At 38.0% G+C, this 20,182-nt stretch overlaps 1 protein-coding gene across 2 annotated transcripts; it reads right to left on the bottom strand.

Annotated features, from left to right (window-relative positions):
• Positions 1–15,400: 15,400 nt before the first annotated feature.
• On the bottom strand, positions 15,401–18,040 carry LOC148082537 (lysophosphatidic acid receptor 4). 2 transcript variants are annotated; one of them, XM_087788222.1, is made up of 4 exons: positions 17,966–18,036; positions 17,545–17,595; positions 16,885–16,941; positions 15,401–16,713 (listed from the first exon to the last, which is right to left on the bottom strand). In XM_087788222.1, exon 4 carries the CDS (start codon positions 16,711–16,713, stop codon positions 15,787–15,789), a length of 927 nt encoding a protein of 308 aa, XP_087644348.1. In that variant the 5' UTR covers positions 16,885–16,941; positions 17,545–17,595; positions 17,966–18,036; the 3' UTR covers positions 15,401–15,786. The 2 variants fall into 2 exon arrangements, with proteins under 2 accessions (XP_087644348.1, XP_087644349.1); XM_087788223.1 differs by lacking the exon at positions 16,885–16,941 and having other exon boundaries at positions 17,966–18,040.
• Between the last annotated feature and the right edge of the window lie 2,142 nt (positions 18,041–20,182).

The following is a 20,182-nucleotide window of genomic DNA, read 5'->3' as shown; positions in this document are numbered from 1 at the left end:
TGTGCTTGCATGTGTGAGTGCGTGTGCATTTTTAATGTAGCCAAGGCTTTTAAGGTGATTACTTCTGCCCACCTTAAGTTACAGACGTGAGTGCTGTAGAAGAGCTATGAGGAGCACAAATTAGATTGACACCTATGATTATATATTGTCATTAATTTTATATAATACTCCTTAGTAAAGTAGAGATCGATGATACTCATTAGAATCACACGGAACTCATAACGCCTCCTGCTGAGTTGGACACATGTGGTCCAGCGCGTTGGCTGCCAGACAGTGATTCCACATTGATTAATCCGTCAACACATATCGACTTTAGCCAACAGCACTGAAACACATGCAAGCTCATGTGTTCCACAAGAATTCTGAAAACACTGAACACTACTACAAGCTTAGAGTCAAAGCAAGTCGAGCATCATTTCTATGCTACACCCAACGTGATGGTCACAGCTAATGCTGATGACTAAGTCGGGCTGGAGGGTATTTTCAAGGACACGTTGACAAAGGGTATCTGACAATTCATCTGCACAGATGGTATATTTTGATGACTAAAAGCAGTAGAATTGATCGTTTGTTTCTTCTCTGTTTAAAATATTCCTTTATAAACACTTCTGTTGGAGACTGTGGCTGGAAAAAATGACCTGTTGATACATTCGTACTACTCGTTGTACTCTCAGAAAATACATGTATGGAATTTGGAAAAGTGTATAATTTACAAACAATAAATCAGTTTAAAAAATATTGTTAATTGGTTTTATTTTATCGCTGCAATGCCATTTAAAAGATTCATGTTGATATCAGTGTTTAAAACACAACGTAGGGATTTTTGTGGTGACAGTACAAAATTAAAGAATATGGTCTTGAAATAAAAATTGAAAGAAGAAACAAGCAGAGATCTGGTTTAGCTAGCAACACAATTAATGGTTTATTTTGTAAACTGTCAAAACCCAGACGGTTGGAAGTGAGGGTCAAAGCCAGTTTGTTTAAATACTACTCCTTTATTCTTTAGATGTATCCATGATTAGGTATATTTTAAAATAAAAACTTCTCCCGTCGCCAAGTTTTATGACAACATTTTTGTTCAAGAATTCAATTAATTGTTCCTTATTATTCTCTTCAGTTTTAACTTAAACCACTGTGATATCTGCCTGACCTATCCAGGGTGTCGCCCGCCCCTTGCCCTATGTAGCTGGGATATGTTGATGATGGGAAATTACAGTCCTCATCAACCTATTAAGAGAATAAGAGGGAAAATATGCCATTTACCTCCAAAAGACAATTCAATTGTTAAAACTGTTACACAAATAACCAAGACTAGGTTTAATCAGCACAACCACTATGAGCATCGCTGTGTTTGGCTACTGTGAGGTTTATCACACATTGTATAAGTCAATACTTTCCTCTGCAGGCAGACATTAATACAAGCTTTGATTGATTATGCTGGATCAAAGCATGGCAGGAATGTCTGGCCGGGGTTTAAATAAACATGGTTGACCATTATATAACTAGAATGAGGGATGGAAGTCAATTTCCAGAGCTGGAAATCACCTCCAGTGAAAAGAGCTAAACAAACATTTTGCAATTTGGCTCACATCAGGACCAGGTAGAATGTTATCTTTGCTCCTCAAACATGTCTTGGCAGCTGAAATTTTTAATTCAACACTGTGACACTATCAATGTCATTCATCTGTTTTAATCTAATAGACTGTTGGTTTTTTTTCACATTCAATTAGCGACTAAAGAAATGTCCAAGATAGAGGACTTGATTTAACATTTGCCAATTAAATTCAAGTCTCATGATAGACAAGAACAGAGTTTAAAGGTAAACTCGTGAGTGAAAACCCAACTATTCGGATTTACTCAAATATTTCCAAGGTTGAAGTCTTCCTCTCCAAGATGCAGTAAGATGAAGTTTTTACTTCGGCGAACGAGAGGTTACGAATCCATTGTGACATTATATTGGCTTCTCTATGCTCTCTTCTGCCAAGTCCCTTGGTGGTGAGACTTCCGGAATTGATGACACGCAATGACAAACAACGACCAATCTAAAAACTTGACCAATCACAGCAGAGTGGGTGTGGTAAGGAGAAATGCGATCTCATCTCCAGAAAAAGTGTTTTCAGTGGGCGGGGCTTAAGCATGTTTTCTAATGTAAATATTTGAATTAAGAGAGACTTTTATGCAGTAAGTATTGAAGATGATAAAATATTAGATTTTTTTCAGAAGTGTATTAAACTGATGGTAACCCTTAAGTCCCACAGTGCCCTTGAAGTTGACGCTAGCCCGAGGAACGTTGTTTAAGAACATGCAAACTTTATCGTTGTTTTTTTTTTTTTCAAAAAGATATACAAAGAACTAATGAACTTCAAGTGTATTATAATTTTAAAATACTTTGTCTTGGCCTGATTATTTCGGGATAAACTGTACGGTGGCTCGTAAATGCGTAAACAAATTACAATATTTTGAGAAAAACTCTTTACTACTCTCTTTACTTCCTCACATTTGTTCTTAAAAAAGAAGTGTGGAAACTACTGCCAGGTCCATGTAAAAGCATGCGAGATTTAAAAATAATGGCACGTTATTACAGATCTGGAGCAAGTCCTTCAGGGACATGGTCTATTTAGGAGCTTGAAATTATAGTCAATTAATAAATTGGACTTTTCTTGAGTAGCTTGTGGCCAAACAGAGTAAAGAATGTGGCCTAAATTGTTTAAAATCTGCTAATAATGCTTATTTGTTACCATGTTAATTATGGCTTATCTACTAATTAGGCAGTTGTTTCCTCACCTCTAATGAGGTTGTTGCATTAACCCTGAGGAAGAAGACACTGGGTCTAAATTTGGAACTTAAGTCTGTAATCGGTTAACTCTGGCCTTTGTTAAAGACAGCAGCACCAGCTGCTCCTGACACCCCCTCCTCTCCTCACCCTCCCCTGAAGCCCCCTCAACTTCACTCATATGGCCCAGATCAGACAAAGCAGCTCTGTGTTGTTGCATGTAGCAGCAGACGGTGAAACAAGAACCAGAAAGTCCAAAGGCAGATACAGACTTCATCGCCTCCGACAGAAAGTTACACGCACAGGACACAGAGGTTGTGTTGTTTTGACTGAACAAAAAGCTGTTTTGAAAAATGTCACAAAATCACGCTAGTGGTTGCAGTGATACTCTGATGGAGTCCCGAGAGAGAGACAGCGACATTCTCCCAGTGGCAGGTATTGGCGCCTCTCTGGCAATACCTGGGGCCTCATGTACTTAGGGGAGATGCCCTGACATACTTTTCCACATCAAAGTTTATATGTATCAATAAGGAATAGAGCATTAAAAACGTCGGACTTCCAGACAAGTTTGAAGGTGACGAACATCCTTATTTACTGCTCAGATGCTACGCTAGTCACGTTGAGATGTTCACATCAGAGTTTCATTAACGATCAATATTGATCAAAAATTAACACACACACACAAGTGTTTGTAGTTACACAAGTGGATATTAAATTATTCACAAATGTATAAATATGTTGATCTTTATTTATTAATACGACATCCATTGATTTATACTGTATATTTTAATCCGCTATTTCACGCTATTCAGAAAAAATGTAAACTAATTATGAGCTTGTTCTTATAATAAAAACAAACAAAATGATCAGCGTCTGATCGCTTCAGGTCTATCTCTACGAGAGTCACAGACGTTCTTGTGAAACAACATCAGATCAAAGTGAAGCTGCAGAAAGAAAGCAGCTAAAGTTTCCCTCATGTAATCATGTGCTCGGAGCGATCTCATTGAAAAACACACTTATAAAAATACACCGTCACATGCTTTGTTCATTCGTCATTTGTAAACAAAACATTTTTATTTTATAAATGTAATAAGAATTTCCGTGTGTTGCGTCAAACATTCATATGAAGCTCAGACGATCAGACCATCTTGAGTACATTATCAATACAACTCGGTGCTTTAATTTACTGATCAACAGTTTTATTCTTTTTGAACTCCATTTTAAGATGTTTCAAATAAGCCCCTGATCATCTCTGTAAATAAAGTATTTGCGTTAATAACTGTGTATGTAAAATATAAACATTTACACCGGAGCACATCTGCACTAATTTAGATTTAGAAAGGTGATCCATGTCAGAAATGTTTAAATGAACGAATATAAACCGTTAATCGAGTTTACATTCATGTTTTCGTTTGTTTTTTTCTGATCGCAGAGAGAAAAATCAAGGACTGGTTCATTAAATATGATATAAATAAGTAAATGAGGGCCTGGAAAGGGATAAACAAGACTGCGATTAATTCTACGTTGATTGGGATGTACAAAGGAAAAGTGCTATTATTTTTTAATATTTTTGTACGTGCACCATTTTCTGGATTTGAGTGTGCGGACATTTTTAGTAGAAGATCCATGAATTTCTTTGTACATGAGGCCCCTGGTCTTAAGTGGCAATCTATTTATTTTCCCTGGCATCTCCTGGCACTTACTTGCCATAAGATTCATAAGTCTCATTACCTCAGAAAACCTTTTTTACCACATAGGCCAGGATGTCATGATGAATACAAAATAAAAGTATATGGTAAAATTCTGCTTGTTCTAGCATGTTTACTTGTGTTTCAGTGCAAATGCAAATGTAAATGGGTTTACATATATTGTGTAGATTTACTTATCCTTCTTTAGAAAATACCTTAACGCTTGGTTCTAGTAAAAGTCATCATAGCTTAGTGGCCTGAGCAAGAGATTGCGGGTTTGATCTCCACAGTTGACAATGTTTTTTTTTGTAATTTGTTAGTAATTTGCCTTTGCGACTGCAATACTAAGATTAACAATACTTTATCTCTCTCTTCATTTTGTTAGAACAGTGTTGGAAATACTGCTAGTTTGAAATATTGTTGTTTCTTTTTCATGTCCTTCTGTACACTTTAATTCTACCACTGACACGGTCTGGCAATACCCGGCACGCCCTGACATGGTCTGTTAAAGTAATATTTGCACTGAAACTAGGTAAACACGCTGAAACAAGCAGAATTTTACAATATACATTTATTTTTTATTCATCTTGACTCCTTGGTCGAAAGTGGGGAAAAAGGTTTTCTGAGGTAATGTGCCCCCTCCTCCCCCCTAATTGCAAGCAAGTGCCAGGAGACGCGAGGGACAAGACACAGATTGCCACTATACCTGGTATTGCCAGAGAGACGCTTATACCTGGTGCCACTGCCACTGGGACGGTCTGGGTGCTGCTGTCCCAGGAGGACGAGTCTGGTGGGTATGTGCTTTAGAAGTGTCCCTGACCTCTGACCCCGGCTATCCCTAAATAACCGTCCCTATGTGAAAGGGTGAGAAACTCACTCACAATTGAAATACTCGTCTGCACAGGCCACTTTCAACCAGAAAAGTAAATACTCTTCTGTTCACCTTCACCAAGTCATAAACAATATTTTGTCAAATAGTCACTCAGTATTCAACTGAAAAAATATCAGAATTTACACATGTTATAAGTTAGTCATCAGACTCACAAATAGCTTGACAACATACGATGCAACGTTTTTTTTTTCTTTGGCTGTTGCATTTTTTCACACAGAAGATAATTACAATACAATTAAAAGTATATAATACTGCAAAAACATGCAGTAAAAAGCAATTATAAATATGACATACTCTAAAAATGCTTTGACTTAATGAGAGACCAATTAGTAGTTTCATTTATATAACAACTCAATTAGAAGAAACTGAGCTCACACCAGCGAGAGAAACTCAGGCCAGTGTTGATATTTGGACGCACTTTTATCCCTTTTCGTTTTTTGCACGTAAGAGTTCCGTCTTTGGAATGGAGGTGTAAAGGGTAAAGTGATGTATGCTGTAAAGAAGTCTGCAAGTTTGAATTTGTTTTGTGTGCGGTTACTGTTCACCTGGAAGTTGTACAGTAGCAGTGCATGGATCACCTCCAGTAGACGTGTCGTACAACTAGTTGTAAATCAATGAGACAGAAAAGACACAAAAGTTATTAGTTAAAAGAACTCCATTGGATGTATTTGTCAGTGAGACGAGCATGAAAAGTGAGCCAAAAAATGTTCTGACCCTGCAAATTGGTTCCTCACTAAAGTCTGGCCCAGCTCGACTAGATAAATGAACACCCGAGACCTGAATGTCAATCCCTTAAAAACAATGACGTGTGAATCAGTTCAGTCGTTTAAAGGCAGATGGAGACACAAACAGATTTTGAGCTCATCACTTGGACTGATCCACAAGTGCAACGAGTCCAGCACCGCGGGTTAATTCTGGAGGATCAGTCAAACAGGATTACAGTCCTGACTGTTGGACCCACTTCCAGGACAATACACGCTCAGAGTACTTGGGAGTCCATTCAGTCTTCCCAGCATCACCAACAAAAAAAACTATATATTTTTTTGAAACTTAAATCAAGTGGAAACTACTCTGAGCCATCATAGAGACGTTCAGCTCATCCGGTTGTGTTCCTTCACAATAAAGCGACTAGCGACAGAAAGCCTGACCCGTTATACTTAATCCTTTTCATGCAGTTTCACGTAACTGTCCGCCATACAAGCACACGTCTGTAAGAACAGCGATAACAATCTAAAACATAAACAAGCTCACCTTGTGTTGGGTATTATAGTCGCGAGGACGTGAGTGAAGACTTCTGATGAATCGAGATGAAGTCCGGTCCGAACACACACATCTAGGGGGTTCGACAAAAAGCCCGCTGAGGTCCAGACGGAATCGTTTACATTCAGAACCAGAACAAAAGTCCTTTAAAAGAGCGTGGTCATCTGAGACCTGCCCGCCGGAGGATTGAATTCTTCCCTCCCCGGCCCCGCCCCCCCTCACCAGCGCGTCTGCACGACAAACAGAGAACGCGCTCCAGATTCACAAACGAAACGTGCACTCATCCTTTCAATATCGATGAATTGAAAAAGTTTAAAAATAAAATAAACAAGCCTAGATTCATGTTGACGTTTTCATTCAACCCCCAGTCATGTATGTACTCACCGAGCGTCATAAATAGTTTCTGCCAGGGGCGTTTCTAGTCAGTCCTGGGGCCCTAGGTAAGCGTGAGTATGGGGGCTCTCCCGGCCCAAAAACACCAGGAAGATCCTTAAATAAAGAAATGTTTATTTTGAATTACAGAAGTGCACAATCATGTAACTTCTATAAACTATATACAACTTTTACATATAACTATCCAACATAACAAAAACAACTGAAATATTCAAATTCTGCAAAATGTACAAAAACACAACCAAGCAAAAAAAAAAAAAAGGTCTGTGGTCCTATATTGACATCCACGTCCTAATGAAATTTGTTTTTAAAACCTCTTCTTGTTGGGCTTGACTTTTGCAAATGCAGCAAGGATGTTTTCCATGTCCTTCGCACATTGTGTTCTATTGAAACCAGTGCTAGTCCTCTGAGCCTCTCTTGGCACATGGTTGACAGAAAGTAGTTTTTATCAACTTCAACACTGAGAAGCTCCTTTCACCAGAAGCAACAGAGACAGGAAGAGTCAAGAAAGGATGCAATGCAATGCTTATAATACAGTACAGATCTAGAAGGTTTTCCCTGTAAATGTAATTGAACATGTCAGTTGGGCAGGTGGAGCCAGGCGTTGTCAGGAAAAGACAGCAGAATTGATCTCCAGTTGTAAATCATCTGCCTCAATGTCATACATAGTTTGCTCCTAGTTTCTGCAACTTGCATCAATCTTTCAAGAGTACCTTCCTGCAGTTACAATGGCCGACCAGGGCGCTGCCATACATCCAATCCATACATGAAGTCTCAAGGGTTAGTTAAACACCGCTCCGAGCTACAATAAAATAAAAGCACATACGTTTACACATAATTCTATGGATTTTTAACATGTTTAGCGTGACGGTATGATTGACTTGTTAATTAACTAAGCAAGTTTATAGACTACTGTAAAACTCAGACGTTAGAAGCCTACACTAATCACTAAGTTGAAATGTTAACTTTTCATGGATATAACATAACGTTATAAACACAAATGTGAATCAGAATACGTTTGTGTGGTGGTGGTGGTTAGGGGTTCACTCACACATGCACACACGCGCATACACACACACGCACGCACACGCACGCACACACACACACACACACACACACACATAAACACACACTCTCTCAATCTCTCTCTCTCTCTCTCTCTCTCTCTCTCTCTCTCTCTCAATTAAGACAGAATGACAATAATAATAATAAACATTGAATAGACTGGATTCTCATATTTAATTAACCCAGGATTAATAAAAATGAGAATTTACATAACCAAATTAATTGAATTAATTAATTGACTTTCAGATCACGCAGCAGTTGCAACATGCACACACAGTCACAACAAATGTCAAACTTACTTTTAAATTAATGTTAATTTTAATTAAAAAATAAATAAATAGAAGGCACTGTGTCATGGTGGCACTGCCCAGACATTATGCATTGATCATATGATTCTTCCCGCCATGTAATCTATGATCCAAGAGATAAAGGAAGGCCAGCTTGTCAGGGTGGGGAAGGAAGGTCTTAAGGAAGATCAGTCAGATCTTCTGACATCTGTAGTAAGATGCTGCGGATGTTGTATCAGTCTGTGGTAGCAAGTGTGTTGTTTTATGCCGCAATCTGCTGGAGAGTAAGGACAATTGTTGTAGATTCCTGGTGTATTTATCTGCCTCTGGTGCTAATATCATTCAAACATTGCACAGACACAGCTTCCCACTCACTGTCTAAGGGCAGAGAGGAGCAGCTCAGGCAAAATGACTTCAATCCTACTGGTCATATTTTCACCCACCAGGGATCTTCAGGGACCAGTGGGGGCATCATGGATAAAACAATGGTCCCAGACATGTGTTACTGCAGCAGAACAGGGGTTTCCTGGGTGTACAAAAGTGTTTATTATCAGGTTTAGCTATTAAATTAATAATTATAATGTATTATTTTCAGTCCTGTGGTAATTCTATTTTCTTTCCGGAATCCAATAAAACATAATATTACACTATCATACTGGCTATAATAGCTTGATTTGGAGTTCTATTTTGAAAACAATGCCTTTATTGAGAACAAAAAACAATGTTCTTAAAACAGAAAAAAAAAATAGAATAAAATGAACGGGGGTCGCCACTTGCCAGGCTCCCACTGGCTATCATGTTCTCTTGGGGGTAGGTGGTAGAAGGTGGTGGTAGCGGGGCTTAAAAGAGGCTCCCACTGGCCAACACCATCTCTGCCTTCAGCCTTGTCAAGCCTTCTTCTTGGATTTTGATCAAAATATGAAAAATAGTAACATGATCCAATCAAAAAATACCTTGTGATGCTGTAAAGAGTACACTCTTTTTATGCTTTCCAAATGAATACAATTGAACACCCAATAAATTCCTCACATTTCCCAAGCAAGCTAGATTGACCTTCCAACCTCTAGGAGCATCACATCAAACATCTAGCAGTCTTATCTCCCCTCTCTTTATTTCTTCCTCATGCCGGTGGCCTCCTCAGTCACCCTCAGGAGCTCAAAGATCTATTGAAAAGAAAAATACAAAGTAAACAAATTGTGTGTATGTCCGTGCGTGTGTGTGTCCGTTTGTATGTGTGTCTGTTGGCGAAGTCCAAGTGTATATTAATGTACTTCTGTATGACATTCTCTGTGTAGCACAAAAAAAGACTTCCCCAAAGCTATTAGCATTCTTTCTAGCAGATAATGCCACACTTGTGGGATGATATCTAATATACTATTTTTCTTACCGTTCTATCGCTCTCTCGCAGGAACCCGCTGATCGGTTTGGAAGCCGAATCAGCGCGAAGAAGAAACTTTCGCTTGGGACTAGTCTTCTTATTTTTCTTTTATGGTGGTTTCCTTTTGGGACTTCCGGTATGGATTGGATGTTTGGCGGCGCCCTGGTCGGCTACTGTGACTGCAGTTGGGTCCCTCTCCAATCTTTATTGCCTGTTGAATGTTTTTCTTTGAAAACAGAAAACTATTGATGACATAGACACCTTCCATTTATGAGAATCTGCCACACAGGCTTCTTAGGGCTGTGTCTACTGAAGGGAGAAAGAACTCCTACCTTCTGAAGACCTCTTCTGGACTGGACCGAGTTTCGTCAGAACCCTCGCGCTGAAATTGTTTTGCTGCTTTTCTCTGGAAACTTCTTTTCAATCTCCAGTTCTTCAGCAATTTCCACTGCATCAGATTGACAAGAAGCAAGCCCACTGTCCCTGAAGTTTTGAAGATACCGTCTCACTCCCTCTGTCTCTGGTTTGAGTGTTTCTAGAGAAACATCTGGACTTTGCAGCAGCTTGCTCACCAGGTTAACCTGGTAAAAAACATTGTACCAGATCATGGTACACAACAAAAAGCGCCAGGACTTAAGCTCATCAAGCAAAGCATTAGCAGTGGACATGGTTTCCTTCTTTTCCAATGCAAAGAGAGGCTCAGAGGACTAGCACTGACTTCAATAGAACACAATGTGCGAAGGTTTTTGGACATGGAAGACATCATTGATGCATTTGCACAAGTCAAGGATCGCAAGCAGAGGTTTTAAAAACAAATTGCACTAGGACGTGGATGTCGATATAGGACCATAGACCCCCTTTTTTTTTGCTTGTTGTGTTTTTGCACATTCTGCTCAAAGTTTGCATATTTCAGTTGTGTTTGTTATGTTGGATAGTATATTTTGTATGGTATATTGTAAACTTTTTATATAGTTTATATTAGTTATATGTGCACTTCTGCTATTCAAAATAAACATTCCTATATTAAATGATTTTCCTGGTGTTTTGGGCCTGGAGGGCCCCAAGGTGACTAGAAACGCCCCTGGTAAGGATCTAAAGTTGTGATTGGTTGGCCGGGCGGCAAAGCATCAAGGGAGATGGATTTCAGTTCAAGTTTCATAGTGTGTTGTTAAGAGGGATGTCAGGTCACCTGAAATATTGTGACCTTAATTCCAATAGAAGACTAACCTAATCTACTTGGCGGGATAGTGAAGTCAATCTATTGTCGTCATAGTTTATCGTCCTTGGCACAATATTAGGTTAAAAAAAGGGGGTTAAATACAGAATATAATTTATTTTTAAACTGTGCTTCATTTAATTTAGATCATTATGTGAACATCACATTAGTGTCATGTATATTTGTTAACACCACTCAAGGGCGCCCCTGATCGGCCGTTCTATCATAGAGCTCAACATTTACAAAACATTCAATAATAATAATCTTTACTTTGAATCCCTAAACGGCAGTTAAATATTTCTAAATATATTATAATATTTAGACATGACACTTTTTAGATTGTGTCTATCTTATCACTCTTATCAATCTGGGTTAACACGTGGTCGTGGATGACATATTCGTTCGAACTCTGTCCACTTGATTATCTCACAGTCTTTTAAAAAAACATGTTTTGTTCTTAAACTACACAATTGAAAACACTTTGCAGCTAAATGTTGGCAAAACTGGAACTCTGGTGATTGCTCCTGATGATAAAGTTCCAGGGTTGAGTCAGTACTTGGGTGACTTAGGTCAGTCCATCAAACTGAGCCTGAGAAACTTGGGTGTTGTATTTGACAAAGACATGTCTCTAGTTCAACACTGAATAAAACTGACCAGAAACTGTTTCCTTCAACTGACAAAAATATTCTAAATTTAGGAATATGATGTCACAACACGATCTGGAGCTTGTAATCCATGCATTTGTGTCTTCTCGTTCAGACTATCGTAACAGTTTATTTCCGTGTCTAAACAAGAAGGAGCTGTCTTGTTTGCAGTTAATACAAAACTCTGCAGCGAGAATTCTGACCCACTCAAGTAGAAGAACTCACATTTCTCCGATCCTTAAAACTCTTCACTGGCTGCCAGTTTCTTTCAGTATCAATTTTAAAATTCTGGTTCTTACTTTCAGATCTATTCATGGTCAGACTCCTCCTTACATCAGTGATCTGATCCAGCCTTTCACCCCAGTTCGGGCTCTGGCTCTGAGGTCTGTGGATCCGAATCTACTTATGGTTCCTCACACACGGTTCAGGACCAGAGAAGAGAAATCCTTCCAGGTTGTTGCTCCTAAGCTTTGGAACGATCTTCCTCTTTCTCTTTGTTTGATGATCTACTGACTCCTTCAAGAAACATCTGAAGACATTTTTATTTGCGTTTTTCCCTGATTTTCTGGGACTCCTGTGTTTGTCTTATGTGTCTTGATCTTTTAAAGTATATATTTTAACTGTGTATTGTTTTTGATTGTTAGAGCGCTTTGTGACCCTGGTCTTTACAAATAACCATAACTTACTTACTTACTTTACAATTCTAATTAAGTTGTCTTTTCAAGCGTGGCCACGTTGACTCGTTTGCTATAGCTCGAGCCTTTTTTCATTTTACTTAGATCCACAGCGCCCTCATCAGACCAGATTTCGTACTGTTCAATTGAATAATCCGTAACATGAGAAATCTTTGGACAATTATGTAAGTAACAAGGATCGAATAATTTCGAATAGATTAATTATGAAATGGTTTTGTAAACATAAGCCAACGTTTTCAGAGTTCCTCCATAGATATCTTCATGTTTATTTAAGAAAATATTTTCCCTGTCTTGACAAACAGCAAGAATCATTGACACAATAATCCAGCTATATAAGGAAATTATGGTTACAAGAAAAAGGGGGAAAATTGATATTTAAGTACTTACTGGTCTTACATGAAATATTGGTCTTTCAATAATTTTAAACTCAAGTTCATCAGCAGTTCTCCTCATTTGTCACATAAGCAGCTTGTGTTTCTGAACCATCTCAACATCCTCTGGAACTCTAAGATGTTGATGATACAAACACCAAGTACACACCAACAAGTACAAAACAGGAAATTGAGCTGCCAAGATTTTAAAAATGATAGGCCACCAGGTTGATAACACCAGTAGTAGTTTGTGGTTTCTTATCGGAGGAGGTGTGCGTGACCAGGATTGCATCATTTAGCGTGTCAGCAGAAGATACATCTTTACAACAAATGAATGAAATTTGACAAGCATGTCTCATGACACTCATCAAGAATATCAACCATCATTAATGACACTAAATGAAGTTGTGATCAGGGACACATTGGATGAATTGATTTATTAGTTATTTATATAGCACACTTCTGGGCCGCCTCACCTCACTTGAGTAATCATTACACATTTAACATTATAAGCTACACGTTGAATTGTCAACTTTTCTCCTCTTAATTCTTTCATATGTGAATTTGGCGCCCATTGAAGTTTTAGTTAAATCCATTTGAGCTGTAATTACTTAGTAATTACAAAGTATTTGATAAACGATTGTTAAGGATTTTGCATATATAAAATATTACTTAAGAAGAGGGACATTTGAAATGTACTACTAACGAGGTTCTTTAAAAGTGCCTTAAAAATATATCAAAGTCTTTTAAAGATTTTGCATGAATGTAAATGTTAAATGTTCTGGAAATGGGTAAAATCATTGGGATATTTTTTAACGTGAAGTATATAACGTGTCCGTAAGTGTTATAAAAAGTAGTTTTTCTCAGGTGTAAAGTAGTTATATTAATACATATTGTCGCTGCCTCACCGTGTGGTATGGCAGCACTACTGTGGCGGACCGCAAACGCCTGCAGAGAGTGGTAAAGACAGCTGAGAGGATCACTACAACTCCTCGGCCCCCCTGCAGAGCATATACCACCGCAGTCTACAGTAGAGCTGCCTCCATTCTCAAGGATCCCACCCATCCCCACCCCCATCACGGACTGGAAACACTCCTGCCCTCAGGCCGCAGAACGACAAGACTGAAAAACTCTTTCTTTCCAGCCGCCATCAGACTTCTCAACAGCTTATCATCGATCTACTTCATGCCGACAACGCTTGCACTAATTGTACTTTTACTTGTTTTTACGCTGTTTTGTTGCTTTTATTGTTTAAATATATTTTAGTTTGTTTAAATGCATATGTATTTATACTGTGCACTTTTGTTGGGGGAACAGAGAAAGAATTTCATAGTGTTCAGTACCTATGACAATAAACGCTGTGAATCCTGAATCTTGAATCTATGTTGAAAGTAAATGAATGTGTTCAATGACTTTTCAGTGTCACATTTTTTTCTAACAAGCTTTTTGTAGACGGTCTCTTACTCAACATCTTTGCGGTAGCCGCTCTATCACGTTTGCTACTTTAGTGAGTTACATTATCTCTTCTGAAATAAAGGTAGCTACAGTGATTAGAATATGCAGCGTGTGTTCTTTTTAATAGTTTGTTTAGACACTTGTTCACGTCGGGCCAACTTAACCTTTCGAAGGAAACTTTGTGAGAATGTTTTTTTTCACACAAATGCTTGGCCCCTATCTTTCCATTTCATGTGACGGTCACAGCTTCTTTCACGGCAACAAGTATGAAAGCGGCGAGCACAGGAAACCACAGACGGTACAGAAACACGCACATCGCCTTCGAGCCTCCTTCTCACTTTCAGCACACTTAAAAGCAGAAGGTGCAGTAAACACTCGCCGGTTCCTGTTGTTTCATCACAGCTACTGACTTCTCTATCTCACGGCCTCACGTTTGCTTTTTCCACTTCTTATAGATTGTTCTAGTTTTTCAGTTTGTTGATGGCTTAAAAAAACAAAACAACTTCCGTTGTCATACTTTTGCTTGAATGAGAAATGGCCTTAATGCTGTTGGTAAACCAAGTTTATTGACGTGTATTTGTTCATGTTGCGTCCAAAACACATGCATTGAACACCTTTGTGGATCTGATGAGGTCATTGAGGGAGTTGTTTACAAGTGTTAGTGTTGTGCTCACGCTTAAAAAAGGAAGGAACTTACAACGCAGAACGTCAAATAAATATTATTCTCTGTATCTATCCTAACATTTTGGGCACAAATGTTGCACAAATGACCTGCAGAAACTGTTCCCACTTCAGACATGAATTTGCTTTTACTGTCACCCACGTGTTTGTCGATTTATCGATCAGATTAATTAAACGTCACTTCCTGTAACAGACAAGATATACCTAATTTGAGACATAATGTATTTATTCATTATAAAGAACTTTTTTTTTCCTGTCACAAAATCTTTGTCAGTTCGCTTTGCCAAATATTACTTTTTACTACTTACTTTTCTACTACTTTTATACTTTTCATTTTGACGCAAAAAAGGGTTTTAATGTAACTACAAGTACGCCATCAGTCTGAGACTCAGCAGACCCTGTCAAACCACAAAAAAACAAAAACAAATAAATCATAGTAGAATATGTGGGAACTGAAAGCTGCTATTCGAGAAGTCGCTTAAAGAGCAACAAGAGACATTGGTATTAAGGATGGGTTTTGTTTCACTTTTTTTGTAACTTTTTTGAAAATTTCCTGCGCCTCAAATAAAAGGAGAAAATATTGACTTGATATTAAGGTTCCTTTTCCATCAGTTTCTTTTACACAAAAGGTTTATACATAGAGTATGTTTTGCCATAGTAAGGTTTATTTGAAGTTGATTTTTCTTTCTTTACTATTCTTACTTGCTTTGTTAATTTATGTTTTTCTATCATATTTTAGCTCTTTGTCATTTTTTTTTGGATTGACGGCACACACACATCCTCATCCTTTCATCTTTTATTTTGTAAAATACTATAGAAAGCACCAGTTATTGTTATGCATTTCTTCTTTTTTTTCATAAAACATGTTCTTATTTACAAAAAATGAAATATTTATATGACAGAAACGGCACAGTAATTAAATAAAACGTTTTTTTTTTGGTTTACATGTTGACGTATTATTCTGAAAAAAGTATTTAACGGTACAATCTCAACTCTGCCTTTCTCTCCCGCCCTCTTGAACTTTGCTCCCATTTTTCAGCGGGAACATCCTCTGAGCCGTGTCTCTGTAGACTCTCTTCTTGAAGGTTTCGGTGGTGAAATAGTAGGCGATCGGGTCGAGCACTGTGTTGAGACACGCTAGCATCAGGGAGATTCTATAGTGGATGTCCAAGGAGGCGGATCTTTCCTTTATGTACATTAAAAGAATGACGATGTGATATGGAAGGAAGCTGATGAGGAAAATGACCAGGTTGGTTGCGATCATTCTTCGGATCTTCTTGCTGTCCACCAGGTCGGTTTGGGCCACGATGCTCTTCTGGACGGCACGGATCAGACCCCACGAACTGACCAGCATAATGACTAAGGGAATCCCAAATCCCAGAAATAGTGTTGGGAACACCACATAAGGAAGAGTGGCATATACGGGAAAGTTGTCAAAACAATTTGAGGAATTGGCTGTCAGGAGTTTCTTGGAGAACAGGTAGATGGGAACGCTTGCACCGAAGGTCAGAATCCATATCCCGAGACAAACAAAAGGCGCCTTCTTTCTCCAGTCCTGCACGCGGGTGGTCAGGAAGGTGACGGCCATGCAGCGGTCGCAACTGATGCAAGTGAGAAGCAGGATGCTGCCGTACATGTTGGCCTTGAGGACCAGACCCGTAGCGTCACACAACTCTGGTGGAAGTTCACTGAATCCAGAATAGTGGTAGATCCTAAAGGGCAGCGTGAGGATGAGGAGAACGTCGGCCAAGGCCAGGTTGGTCATGTAAATGGTGGTTTGAGATCTAGAGTTGCCCTGACGGAAGAAAACCACCAGGGCAGTGATGTTGAAAACAAAACCCACAAGTAAAATGAAGGTGTAGCTGCAGATGTAGAAGATTCTGAGGCCATAACTGTTGATGGAGGTGGATGACATCTTGAGAGAGAGAGAGACAGAATCTGTGTCACTAGGAAGAGTTTAACCTTTGACTACCCACAACATGGTTTCAACGTGCAACAGTTAGATGGCAGAAATACACACTTATATTATGTATGTATGCATTTTTGTCATATATGGTGTTGAATATTCTGTATTTTACATATTTACCTGAAAACAGAGGATGGTACAAGAGTCCTCAATAAAGATCAAAATAGTGAGCTGCTCCTGCAAAATACAAAATTCAAACCTAAGCTAACTTGTACTTTAATATGTCAATTTCAATATTTAAAAAATACATCAATACATCAACAATGCAATGTACTAGTTACCAACATTTCATTCTAAGCTTCACATCTATAGACTAAACCATTACTGAAGTATTTTAAATTTATATTAGAGAGAAAACAAGACTCTAAATATGTGTATATTTACAATTATGATTTGAAGCTATTATAGCATCAGGAATGTTGCTGGGTTATTAGCATTTATAATCATCATACAAGTATTAGTCATCAGCTCATGAACATGGACAGAAAATATATGTTATTATTTTGATTGTTTGAATTCGAAAATTGATGAAGAAATTAATTAAATCATGTACAGGATATCAACCAATCATGTACAAAAATGAAGAAGAAACATACAGAATCTAACAGTCAATAATATAATAAAAACATAATAATAACATGTATTTAGAGATGACTTTTTAGGCTTGTTAGTCAAGAAGCTCTATATATGCAGTAGGTAATTATTCAAAAAGTGTTATTTATTATATCAAGTGTTATGTTCTTGCATATTGTAGCTGTAAAGTCAATTCAAATGACTCACCTGATGAATGAGGTAATGTGTTTGAAGGTAACTTGTCGTCGATCTTCCCTCCTACAAGTAAAGTGAGATCAAGGGTTGGAATGCAAGTGTATTCACAGTCGTAGTGCAATGATCACCATCAACAGGTGAATACATATTTTTGAAGTCAGTTTATATCCTATAAAATAAAACACTGTTCAAGGTTTATTACTTTTTTTTTCAAACACATGTTTTGTATTTAAGATTTCTGGCTATGCTTGCTGTCAGAAGAAAACCAAGATTTAATCTTACATCTTCAGTAGCTAAAACATGCACCAAATGATTACACAATTACAACTAGTTCCTCTGTTAAAAGCTTCCTTTTGCTACATTTTTGAAGAAATAATTAACTTGGATTCATGCTTCAAGGGAATAATAGAAAATATCACAAATATGGCATTACCTGAAAAAAGAATACTATAGTCCGATGTCTCTGGATGAGTCTGTTGTTGTATCTGCTGAGTCTACACACACTCACACACACCACAAGCACGACAAATAGGAAATTGTTTTTCCTCTGCATGTGCTGCTTATGAGAGCTGGTCGCCATGTCGTCATTCACAGCTTTATAATTTTCTGTGGCTGCTTTACATGCTGTACACATGTGTACATTTTTCAGGTCTCTCCAGAGATGCTCGATTCACTGTAAAATACTATAAGTTGAATTAATTAAATTAAATTAATTAGATTAGAACTTCTTTTTTTTTGTGAAATACTCAACCAAAATAATTAGACTGTAGTAACTTGTTTCTTTTAAGTTTTTAGTACTCAGTTTATATCTTTAAAAATAGGAATATAGGAACATGGTTTGAGCAAATGTAAGCAATTTCGTAAACCCAATATCTAATGGTAATGACGACCAAAAACACCATGAATAGACAAGACTATATGGATGAACTCAGTTGATTTCAAATGTATTTTAAAACCACAATGCCTTTAACTGGAGACATTTTCTCTTGACAGGCTGAAGAGTGTTTTGTTCATAGTCGTCATAGTAGAAGTGAACATTCAGTTACAAACCTGCATTGTAGATCAAAAGCTTTTGACAATATCTTGAACGTTTTAATAAGCCTTTTTTATAGACTTTAATAACTTCTACAAAAATGCACAACAAAAAAATCTTCAACATAAACAATATTTTGAGAACAAACATTTTACTGTGAACTACACACTACATAAGTGACCTACCACAGAAGTTCATTTTTTAGACTAAGCAGTTTTGGAGAAAGTTTTTTGTTTCCAACATGGTCCATGACAGCATTTCCCTCAAGTATGATGGCAGCAGAGATGGGCTGAAGGTGAACTGTCTTTCCAACCTGCTGCTGAAAAACATATTTAATATGATTTCTCAGTAAATTCAGTTCAAAAGGTTCCCTCTCTCAATACTTTACTTACAAAGCAGGTCACGTAGACCTCACTTGAACCTTAACCAAGTACAACAGGAAGGTCTTTGAGGACAACACAGCGAAGTACCATCACTTCTGGTGACTACAATACAGAGAGAGAAGAGATAATGGTTCAGAACTTTGTATTTGTGTTCATATACTGTACAATTCCCCTCGAGTACAGGCTGATATTATAGCCAGGGCTTTAAGTTTTAACTTTATAATTGATCATATCTAAATAACTTACTAAGAATAAAACATCGTGTCAAACCACTGACACATTGAGATGGTGTGAAAGGATTTAAAAAATAAAAAAGGTGTGAAGATTGAGGTTGAAGTGTATATTTATGGCCACAGCAACCAAAAGAGAACATCAGTCTCGCTGGAGAGCTATTTATTCAAATCAACCAAAAAGAACATAATTCTTATCAACCAGTTGATGTTCTGCATCCAGCTTGTTAGTTTCTGCCCCGTAGTTCCTTTTTTGGACTTGAAAAGTTGGATAAGGCGTGGGGTGTGTTGGTCCAGGGCGTCATAGATTTATACTGCCGATTAAACTCAGCAAAAACATGAAAAATAAAGGGAAGGGAGAAAGAGAAAGAGAGAAAGTTAAATACAAATAACATCAGCACACATATAGGTATCAACACATCTTTTAATGACTTGCATATAGTACAAGAGCTAGTTTTCTCATGAAGATGTCGTTTAGTATTTCATAAAATGTAGTACGATTTCTGGCCTCACAGTGTTGATATGTACTGACTGACATTTGATCTGCTAGAAACTTTTATGGGGGAAGGCAAGCCAAAATGAACAAGAACCTGTCTCTCGGTGAAAAGTATTGGTCAATCTTCCACCATGCTCTGGACAGCGGGCTCCTGAATGACCACCTTCTGTGCAGTGGCAATGTTTGGTCCACTATCTGAGCGACTAAACTGGCATTCTTTTTTTTTTCTTCATTTCCTCTATGGCAATCTTCCTGCTGTTACCGAGGCTTCTTCCATCATGTCCATCAGGTAAATTAGGCAAATAATTGGCTTCACATCTTTTTCATGAATGAAAGATCTGCCCGGCTCAGTCTGTAACTTAACATCCACTGAGAAATTGGGTATTTCAAAGAACTCTGGCCACCGTCTTTTTTGGTAACGGTGAAGATTCAGATAACGGCAATATATATCAGCGTCTGCTGTGCTGCAGTCTGACTCTTGAGCGGTTGTGACGTCAACTCCAAAGTC

This window comes from Callionymus lyra, chromosome 4 (genome assembly GCF_982586985.1).
Source record: "Callionymus lyra chromosome 4, fCalLyr1.hap1.1, whole genome shotgun sequence".
NCBI lineage: Eukaryota > Metazoa > Chordata > Actinopteri > Syngnathiformes > Callionymidae > Callionymus > Callionymus lyra.
The sequence above is the reverse complement of the archived record's forward strand: the minus strand, read 5'-3'. Positions and strand labels throughout refer to the sequence as shown.